Source organism: Oncorhynchus clarkii, chromosome 7 (genome assembly GCF_045791955.1).
Source record: "Oncorhynchus clarkii lewisi isolate Uvic-CL-2024 chromosome 7, UVic_Ocla_1.0, whole genome shotgun sequence".
Lineage (NCBI taxonomy): Eukaryota > Metazoa > Chordata > Actinopteri > Salmoniformes > Salmonidae > Oncorhynchus > Oncorhynchus clarkii.
The window spans coordinates 20,128,667-20,139,835 of record NC_092153.1 but is presented as its reverse complement, the minus strand read 5'-3'; the positions used below and the strand labels follow the sequence as shown (position 1 = coordinate 20,139,835).

At 43.8% G+C, this 11,169-nt stretch overlaps 1 protein-coding gene across 1 annotated transcript in view; it reads left to right on the top strand.

Moving 5' to 3' along the window:
* Positions 1-4,475: 4,475 nt before the first annotated feature.
* LOC139413011 (nck-associated protein 5-like) overlaps positions 4,476-11,169 on the top strand; it is a 158,725-nt gene continuing 152,031 nt past the window's right edge. Inside the window, exons 1-2 of the mRNA XM_071159975.1 lie at positions 4,476-4,756; positions 5,040-5,148. Of these exons, the coding sequence (XP_071016076.1) occupies positions 5,086-5,148 (63 nt within the window). The 5' untranslated portion in view covers positions 4,476-4,756; positions 5,040-5,085. The remainder of the gene's footprint in view (positions 4,757-5,039; positions 5,149-11,169) is intronic.

Sequence of the window (11,169 nt, the reverse complement as noted above, 5' to 3'; positions counted from 1 at the left end):
ATCCCAGGCTGACTGACACTTCCTGGCAAGCTCATTTTTTTGGGTTGGGGGGGGGGGGGGGGTGGGGGGGGGGGGGGGGGGTGGTATTGATCCAGGCTGCATCCAAAATGGTACCATATTCCCCATATAGTGCTATTTGGGACACACGTACTACCTCGCCAATTGGGTTTTTCTTTCGACGTGAGAGTCCATTTTCCTCTTGTTTTCATTGCATTATGTGATAGATGAAAGTGCTAATTGAGAACTCATGCAACAGAACGCATGTCTGGAATCATTCTCTCTGAGAATTTACATGGCACTGAGAGACCAGATGGTGTTTGCCGACCGAGTCGGTCATTGTGTTTCGTGATGTGTTATGACCAATAATGTTAAACTGCCAAAACACAACACCAAACATTTATCAGACGTTCACTTGTATTCAGCTCAGAGGAAATGGCAAAATGTAATGGTGATTGTGGGCGTAATCATTTGTAGACAAAACGTTTGTTCCTCCAATAGAAATAGTTTGGGGTTTAAAGTTCAAGCGACAACAACCAATGGATATCTCTGTTTGATCTATCCCTCTATAAAGCGCCCTTATTGGTGTACGGTTCTTTGCTTAGTGGAGAAATGGGAATAAGAGTAGGTGAATGTTTAACTGTATGGGTACAAAGGGCAGAACTGTCTCTGACACACACTTGTGAGTCATCAGACTCAAAATGGCCAGAAACAAAGAACTTTCTTCTGAAACTCATCAGTCTATTCTTGTGAAGGCTTTTCCAAGCGAGAAATTGGCAATGAAACTGAAGCTCTCGTACAACGCTGTGTACTACTCCCTTCACAGAACAGCGCAAACTGGCTCTAACCAGAATAGAAAGAGGAGTGGGAGGCCCCCGGTGCACACGTGAGCAAGAGGACAAGTACATTAGAGTGTCTAGTTTGAGAAAGAGAGGCCTCAAGTCAAGTTTCCTTAAATAGTACCCACAAAACACCAGTTTCAACATCAACATTGAAGAGGCGACTCTGGGATGCTGAACTGTCTGTCTGTCTGTCTGTCTGTCTGTCTGTCTGTCTGTCTGTCATTTACCACATTAACAATGCCTACACTGTATTTATGATCAATTTGAAGTTATTTTAATGGACAAAAAATTGCTTTTCTTTCAAAAACAAGGACATTTCTAAGTGAACCCAAACTTTTGAACAGTAGTGTATGTGAATTAAAACATGAGTTTAATTTCGTCAGCTGATACTTAGGATAGCCCAAATTCACCATCAAATAGAACCTGAATGAATAACATACCTAGACAATGTCTATAATTTTCTGATATTCAACAGCAGAACACCATACAGATGAAGGATCTTAATTTGAGCCAGGTTGCTACAGCAGGATAATGCCGCAACCGGAATTATTATGTAGATTATAATTTATGGACATTTTGTGTAAGGGTTGATACATTTTTCGTTAGGGCAAATAAAGTCTGACATTTTTCAAGTGGAAATTGTAAACTCTGGAAGCCCTTTTTTTAAAAAAAAACATTGAATACATTACAAGTTTGCATTTCCTGCTGTGAAGGAAAATTCTCAGCAACAAAATAATGATTAGATTAAGATCCTACATCTGTTGATGGATCAGTGCATCCACAGAACAATAACCTATCGCAGTGCATATGTCATTTAAGTGATGTATACCTTATTACAATTGTATATAAGTGATCATAATGCTATTTTCTTTTCTCATTATCCTCAGCCAGCCTCTCACCTCTCTAGTCCACCCCTGTGCAACCCCAAAAGCACCCCCCCCCCTCCTAGTTTCTCCCTCAGCAGATGTTAAAAAGAGTGGTTTCCCCCCTCCATAACCCTCAGAGCCGACTCCACCTCCACCCTGGCATCTAATTAGGGGTGTACACAAAGACTCCCAGATGTCAGGATTGTCCGTGGACCTTTGATTGCATCCATTCCACCCGGCTGACTTGCTGGCTGGCTGACTTACTGTCTTACCGGCTGGGACGAGCGCGTAATATGTCCGTAGACGTGTGTCTCTCTTTGTTGTCTCTGTGCCGCCCCCAACAGAAGACTGGTTTTACAAAGTGGTAATTGGGTTTGGTGTAAATCATTTAGAGAAAGGAGGGGCTGTGGTGTATGAGGAGATCGGGAGATGAGGATAGGGAGGTCCCTGTGGGATTGTATTTTATGATGATCGCGTGGGCCAGAGATCATCACCGACGTAATCTGTTCCTAGTATTCTATGGCCTATTTATGCTGCTGAGTTCCCTTGGCCAATAAACAGACTGGTGAGACTCCATCGGCTTCTACAGCATATGGGATAGACTGGGTATCAAACCCAGGTCTCAGGACAGTGTTAGCCCTCTGAGCTAGAGTCTATAACCAATTCTTCAGGACTATCCCAAATGTGCCAATCACACCAAAAAGGTTACTCATCACACAAGTGTATGTTCCCTGAACCACCTCTGTTACATACAATTATAATAATAAAAAACGTAATAATAATATATGCCATTTAGCAGACCCTTTTATCCAAAGCGACTTACAGTCTTGCATGCATACCTTTTACATATGGGTGGCCCTAGCGGGAATCGAACCCACGACCCTTGGCATTGTAATTGTATGAAATAATATCCCTGAGCTCCATTGGGGACATTTCCAACCACTTGGCCTTTTCATTGACCTTACCACGGACGTTTGAATCTGACGTCTGTAAAATATCACGTGGCGCATTTACATAGACACTTTTCACCTTTCGGCTGGTGATGTAGGACACTGGCCTACAGATGGACGTCCTGCCTCGTGCGTTTTTCTCTCCTTTGCTTTTGGCCAGTAGCACATATTTCTCCGAACTTGACCATGTCAGAAGCTGCTTATCCAAGACCCGAGAGTCAGTTGCTTTATTCAACCATTAGGTTTTGTCATTGTACGTTATCGCGTTTCCCTACCTTTCCCATTCTCATATCTGACTCCAAATGTGTTTGGCTCAGCTTCACGACCTCCTATCGACCACCTGTTTCTATACAACCTTACTGAACTGCTACACCACAACCGTAACTTTTGCCGAGCGTGAAATGCCCCCCATTCATTTCAACGAAGACTGGGCATAAGCTGCACGGCTCCATCAGAGGCTCTCACCGCTCAGCGTAAACGTATTCTCTGGTTCTAATTTCCGGACTCCCCTCCCCTACCTTCAAGCGAAATGGTGTCATTGCATTTGACTGGTTAATCTATTATGTTTTTCGAGTCAGGGCAGTCAAGTTCAAACGTTAATCCATTTGAATCATTTGCTCTTGATTACCCACAATCCCTATCTGGGCGTCCGCAGGAAGCGTGGGGGCTTTACATCCAGTCTAGTCTTTAGAGAGAAGGCACTAACTGAAATGTAATCTTAACATGGAATGAGAATTACAGCTGAACGTAATGTCCTGGCACACAAAGGAATCAGACCTGGGTTCAAATACTATTTGAATCATTTCAGCTACTTTGGACATTTGTTTTAGCCTGCCAGATGGGGCAGGTTTTGTAGTTTTGTGACAATTCTATTGGTTCCGTTGCTCCAGGCAAGCTCAATGGAATCCAGCTAAAGTATTTGAAATCATTTCAAATAGTATTTGAACCCAGGTTTGATTGACATCAAAACTACTGAATGTAAGATCATCAGGGAGAAACGAAGAAGAACAGGAACCGTTTGTGCTGGTGGCATAACCAGAGTAAGCCTGCATGACGTCCTGTCCTGTCGTTGATCAAGCCCCTTCCTTCCACGTTTAGATGTAGAACAGCAAAAATGGGCTCACCAACCCGGCAAGACTGGGAGACGTCATCATAATGACGTCATTTCAACCAGTTTCTGGGTGTAATGATGTAATCTCAACCAGTTTCACCGGTGCTGGGGTAAGAGCAGTGAGTAGTCAATTGGGTTTGAGATGAACAATTTTTGTGTGGGTGTGAAATGCTGCCTGGATATTAGCAGTACATTGACCGAAACTTTTGGATATGGGAGATTGACAGTGGATGTAACGTAGCATTTTGATGTCAGTGGTATACTGACTGACAAGTGTAGTCAAGCCATTGAAGTCTCAGACAGGGTGGAACAGACACGCCAGAGACAGAGGGCCTTGGGACCAGGGGGATGTGGTTAGAAGACAGTCTGCGAGGCAAGTAAACCTGGAATAATTCAGCATTAAAAGAGATTAATTGTATTCAGTACCCAAAGCAATTTACAGACTCAAGTGTAAGTTGCTGTTGAATCAGAAGAGAGATTTTCTCTTTTGAAGTGGCTCCTAGAATACGTAACATAATGTAATTACACACACACACACACACACACACACACACACACACACACACACTCAGAATCCATACATTACATACTATACAGCGGTCATGACAGAACGTCCCTAACCCTTGGCGGTCACTATGCGACCTTTGACCCGGGCGCTTCACTGATGAGGAGGTTGTGTGCTTACTCTGTGGCAGGGCTGAGCGGAGGCACAGAGCCTGCTCTTTGTAGAGGAGTAGTATGCGTGAAGTGAAGTGTTTATCTTCTCCCTTAGCCTCCATTGGCCCGGTCGCGCTGGTTCCCAGCTCTGTTTGGAGAAGCCTATGAAAACATGGAGTAGGAGAAGGGAGGGAGGGGGACAGAAAACATATCAACTCAGGGATGATCAGTGGAGTGAGGCTCTCCCTCTCCCTCTCTCCAACACTTCCGGTTGCTATCAGGTTAGCAGAGCGAGCAGGCGGGCAGCACAACAATAACAGAGCGAGAGAAGCGGTAAGGAAAAAGCGAGAGATAGGGTGGGCAGCCAGGAAAGAGGAGGGAGAGATAGAAAGGGTGAGGTAGAGGGAGAAGGAGAGAGAGAGGGAGCGTGGCGGTGCCGCCTTCTCAGCTTCAAAGACACAAAATATAACATGGACTCTGAGCTCTACTAACGTACTACAGCCTCACTACTGATGTACCCAGCAGCCAACTGGGAGGACCAAGGGTAATGTCTCTCCTGTACAAAATAGTGATATTTGGCTTCTCCTCTCTTCTCCCCACTTCTCCCCTCCCACAGTGGCTCCCAGGGCCGTGGCAGCGGGCTGCAGTGGAAGAGGAGGACCATGAACAGACACCTGGAGAGGAGGGAGCAGCTAAAGAGACTGTCGCTGGACAGCAGCTTGGTGGTAAGTCAAAGTGGAAAGCTCCTCTCCCTCTGTGTCTGTCTCTCTCTGTGTCTGTCTCTCTCTGTCTGTCTGTCTTATTCTCTCTCTCTCTGTGTCTCTGTCTCTCTCTGTCTGTCTGTCTCATTCTCTCTCTCTCTCTCTCTCTCTCTGTCTGTCTCACTCTCTCACTCTCTCTCTATGTCTCTCTCTCTATGTCTCTGTCTCACTTTCTCTCTCTGGCTCTCTCTGTGTCAAATCAAATCAAATCAAATGTTCTTTGTCACATGCGTCGAATACAACCTTACTGACCTTACTGTGAAATGCTTACTTACAAGGCCTTAACCAACAATGCAGTTCAAGAAATAGTTTTACTAAATATAAATATTTACTAAATAAACAAAAGTTTAAAAAATAAATAATAATATATATTGTATATACACTATATATATAACACAATAAAAAGCAATAACGAGGTTTTATACCTGTACTGTACCTGTACTGAGTCAATGTGCGGGGGTACAGATCTCTGTCTCTCTCTGTGTCTCTCTCTGTCTGTGTCTCTCTCTCTCTATGTCCCTTTATGTGTCTCTGTCTCTCTCTGTCTCTGTCTCTCTCTGTCTCTCTCTGTCTCCCTCTCTCTATGTCTCTTTCTGTGTCTCTGTCTCTCTCTTTGTCTCTGTCTCTCTCTCTCTGTCTCTCTGTGTCTCTGTCTCTCTCTGTCTCTCTCTGTCTCTGTCACTCTCTATCTCCATCCCTCGCTGTGTATCTGTCTCTGTGTCTCTGTCTCTCTCTGTCTCTGTCACTCTCTGTGTCTCCATCCCTCTCTGTGTATCTGTCTCTCTCTGTTTACATCTCTCTCTGTGTCTGTCTCTCTCTCTGTGTCTTTTTCTCGCTATGTCACTCTCTATGTCTCCATCCCTCTCTGTTTATCTGTCTCTCTCTGTGTATCTGTCTCTCTCTGTTTCCATCTCTCTCTGTGTCTGTCTCTCTCTCTGTGTCTCTTTCTCGCTATGTCCCTTTATATATCTCTGTCTCCCTCTGTGTCTCGGTCTCTCTGTGTCTCCGTCTCTCTCTCTATCTCCATCTCTCTTTGTGTCTCCATTTCTCTCTGTGTCTCCGTCTCTCTCTGTGCATCTGTGCATCTGTCTCTTTCTCTCTCCTTCACTACGGCTCACACAGGTCAGAGAAAAGTACAAACCAGACCTGCGTTCAGAGTGCCAGATGGTCGGGATTTGCAGTTGCACTTTTGGGACTACTCCATTGGTCCCATTGAGGTTAACTCAATCAAGTGCAGCTAAAGTATTTAAAACAAAACAGCTACTATTTGGCTTTGAACCCAGATCTGATACACTAAACATACCCTGTCAGACGGTTTGAGAAAAAGCAGCCTCCTCTGGCTGTGTTTGTGTCGACGTGATTGACAGGCTTATCTGTCCCCCGGTGTCTCGAGCGACACACAAGACTGGAGAGTGGAAACTTGTTTTTGTCAGGGTTAACTCAAGGTGAACCCGGTATTAAGTGCTCCTTTGGAATGTCAAGTACAAGCACGTCTGTCTGTGGTGGTGGGTCTCGATTAAGGCCTTTTTTTGTTGTTTTCACATTGTTCTTTCCAGCATGGTTCCAGCAACTATGGTGGATGTTTAACCAGGCCAGCAGAGTACAACCTGCCCTAGCTTGGCTTGGTTTAGACCTAGTGTAGGGTGTCCACCCACTCTGCCCTCTGAAATTTCACTTCTTTATGTTATAAAACAAAATACATTCGACCAGGATATTCTTCATGTTCTGAATCATTCAGTGGGGTCTTTCTTTAATATATCATTAACGTTATATTCAAAAATGTCGGACACGTCCGAACAATACGCAGCAAACTCTGTTGTCAGAGCGGTGTCGTTTCTCACAGCAACATGTTGTGGTGGTACCTTCTGCAGAGTTGGTTCATGACACGAGCTGAATTAAATTCTCTAACGGCATCCCGCCTAGCTGACGTACTGCTATTTTGCAGATTTTTTCGGCACTTCTATTCTCTGGCCTCCATTGATTTAGTTACCCTTAATCTTGGCCATCCTACAAGGGTAAAAACTCCAATAACTTTGAACGGATTACGATAGAGACGTGAGGGTTGGACCATTGGTGTTCTCAGAGGAGTATCTACGCAATTTACCCATTGGTCAAAATATGCATTTTTGATTGGACACCCTCCCTAGTGGGAATGAGGTTTATGTGTATCAGAATTACGTGACGCAGAAATGATTGGTTTCAAGTCATTTTCAGAAGAGAACGAAATCAAAAAGTCTCTAATTCCCATCTAAGATGTTGATTAAATGGTGGTCATGAAATTATACTGAAAAGTGGTTCACTTTCCCTTCAACATGATATGATCATACCCTCAAAGCACTTCAGAAGGACACCATCACGTGCCTGATTATTATGCCTTGTTTATGGCACCCTATGTGATAGCAGGCGGTGTAATTACCGTTTGAAGATTTGGTGATATGGTGTTTATTGCTTTCATTAGACACGTGTTGGCCTGGTTCACTGTCTAGGCTGATACTGGGCCATATTAACCATACTCTGTACCATGCAACAATATTTGTCTGGTCATTTAGTCATGCATGCGCTGTCTCTTTCTCTCTCAAGGGACAGCTTGAGCTAGATGCGGCTGTTTTATAGTGGACACATGAATCACATTATGACTATTAGACTTGTAGACTTATAGGCACAATCGCATCATCTACCGTGCTAGTTCCCAGACATTTCCGTAACACTAACATATGTTGTCTACAGAGCATTATGAGTTATTATGTGTGTGCATCTCAAAATTGTCGCTGCATCATGACTCATTGTGAGGGTTTGTAATGCATTATAGATATTGGTGACATAGAAAGTGTTACCGACAGTTCTTATACCAGCCGGAGTAAATAGGGGCAGAATGTTGTTCTGTTGCCCTAGGAGAGGAGCAGAAGGAGCCCTGTAGCATTAGTAGAGGGCTAACGTGGAGCTAGTGGCGGAATGGGGCCAGCAGACTGAGTCGTTACCCAGGGACGGGGGCACTATGGTGGGACATGTCTGGCTCTGGAGTGCCCTGGTGAGGAGGGATGTGGAGGATCCCAGCCAGGGTTCCAGAGCCCTCGTGGCCCTGGCAGAGAAAATCACTAAAGCCTGTAAACACTCCCTTTCCTGAGAGGATATGAGCTTCCCGATACATTTATTTTCCCAGGCATTTGCGAAAACAAGAAAGGCCATTTCTGACATTCCGTCTGGCGACAGGCCCAGCATTCTTGTTCCAGTTTCCAGCTCGAATCCGAACGTACCTGTATCTGGTCACCGGTTAGACAATGGGTATCTATGAATACAGGCATTTTGTGTAATTGTTCAACACATTGTCCGCCAGTAGATTTGAAAGCGTTCTCTTTATCGGGTCCCTTTGTTGGGATGTACAAAGTATTTTGACAATGTTTGTTAACATGTTTGCCGTTGGTATTTTTGCTGTTACCAATAAGGTTTTGTTAAGATAATAACACTTCTAAAGGTTTCCATTTGGTGAAATTATATTTAGTTACAAGTTCCATTGAAGCACTTCTTGTTTTGCTCACTGTTGATTGAGATATGTATACGCCTAAAGCATTTACCTTGGGGTTCCTGCACAAGACACACACATCTACCATTTCAAAACCTTCTAGAGTCAAAACACCACATGTCACCTCATGTCACCTGTCTACAGAGCAGCTGTGGCTAAATATTTACCTCATCTATTCTTCACTGGATGGATTACATGACCCCCTGGCTCACAAAAAGAGACATCCATCTCTGTTCTGGGTGTTTTATAGGATACAGTATATTGAGAGATGGTAGTGACTCGACATATGTTTCCTCCACAATGAAGCTTGTGTTTGGGGAAATAGCCAATAGAAACATGGACCATTTCTGGGTCAAAGCTGTTTGCAAGGTATAGACTGAATCTTTCCAATATTACAAATGACATATGCGACGTACATATTATGCATTTCTGTTCATAAGCAACATGTAGTTGGAGGATAGTGTCGGTTAATTTAATCTGCTGGTATTAAGATTCACTACTGTCCAGTGGAATAGTACCTACTGTACATATGAAAGAAGATATCCGGCTTTATTGATCCAATTGACTCCAATAGACTTTATACAGGAAGTCATTTGGGTTTAACCATTTAATAACCCCATGTCTCTAAAGGAAGGGCGTAGGGCGAGCTGTAGCCTAACTAGGGCACTCTCTGCCTTACATTACATAAGAGATCTGTGTTGCTGGGTGGATTCTCTGGGTATATGTATTTTTATCAGTTAAAAGTCTGCCTGCTGCAGATGAGACTGCTCTTAGTCATGCAATTATGCAGTGATGCAGTATATTGTATCTGAATGATGCCCTTCTGTGTCTGCTGCCTCTGCCTGCCCACAGCCCCATCAGAGTCCTCATGCCCTGTCACTTCTCATAGTACATGTTAGTACATATTAGTACATGTTAGTACATGTTAGCCATGCATGCATCATGGATGAGGCCAGACCTACAATTATTAAACGGGCAATCTGCGATTGGGACATCCATTTGAAATAACTTATAAATGTACCTGCCTCATGAGGTTAGGGTGAGGTTGGTATTGTTGTTTGAACTGCAGACTGGCCCTTCAAAGCTATGGGGTGGGTTTCCATTTGTGAAATTATACAGGTTTTTGTCTATTTGAGTTGCCGAATTCTAGTAACTTTTTCAAGATTCCCAGTCTTGCAGAAATCCCAGTTGGGATGCAAACTGGGATTTTTGGGAAATGTATCAGCATTTTGCAACTGTCTTTCCATCTGTGACATCCGGCGCATGCCGTACGATGATGTATCGGGAGGTATCAAGAGAAGAATGGGTGTGTTTATAAATCAACAGACATGAAAACAACACAATACATCATAAGGTCAAACGCATCAACACACCCTAACGTGAGTAAGCAGCTCAGAATACTGTTCTTTCTGCAACCTCTCCCCTACTTCCTTCCAATATTGCATGTTATCCGTGCAGCTGTGCGTTCATGCTTAGAGATAATTGACAAAAAAAAAGAACATTGAAAACACTCCACTTGGAGGATTAATAGTCAAGTGTTTCACGTTACTGATTAAACGCTCACTGGTTAGCTGTGAATTGTTGCTGAATGAACAGCATGTGGGAGTACTTTACTGTTTGTCTGTGTTGTGTTTCTGGGCAGAGCTGGGTTCACGTAGTATTTGTTTTCTTTGAATGTTTGATTGAGCCATTCCGGAGTGCCATTTGAGCAGGGTTTGCGCCTTGCACTTTTGGTACTATTCCATTGGCTCCATGTGCACCAGGCAAGCTCAGTCAAGCGCAGATGACGTATTTGAAAGGTAACAAATACTATCCGAACCCACGCCTGGTTTCTGGGTAGCTGTCAGGCTCCTGGTTCTGGGTAGCCTTTCCTCATATAATATATTTGATGTGCTCATGTTTGTTCCATTGTTGTTATCCAGAGCCCATGTGTTGTTTCATAGACCTACTCCACATTGGCTGGAGACAGAGCAATAAAACAAGCCCGAAATGGGAGCATATCTCCAAAACAGACAAATTAGTTTGGATTATGTGTCATTTAAGTGCAAATGAATTGGAAGATAAGCCAGCATGGAGTCTGGTTGGTAAAGCCTGTTTTTTCACCATAGCCATATTACAGTCAGGTACCACAATGCCAAGTAGAGACATATACATAAATCATGGAGCTGGGTAGAAACTACTGTGTACTGGGGTAGACATGCTGGTTAAGGGGATTGGGCTCTTACATTCCTACATTACTATGCAGTCTAATGGGGAAGTTTGATATCACATCTTATGGCTTAAACGACTGTGTGTAACTGAGAGTTCCAACCAGTGTAGAAATCCAGTGACGAAATCCACTGTGGTCAGAGGCCAGTTCTCACGCTAGACTATGGTATAACAGCGCGTATAACTCTAAAGGGGATGTCTCCACAGTCCACACACTGTTTTGAAGGTGGCTTAGGGTTACTATGACATGTGTCAAA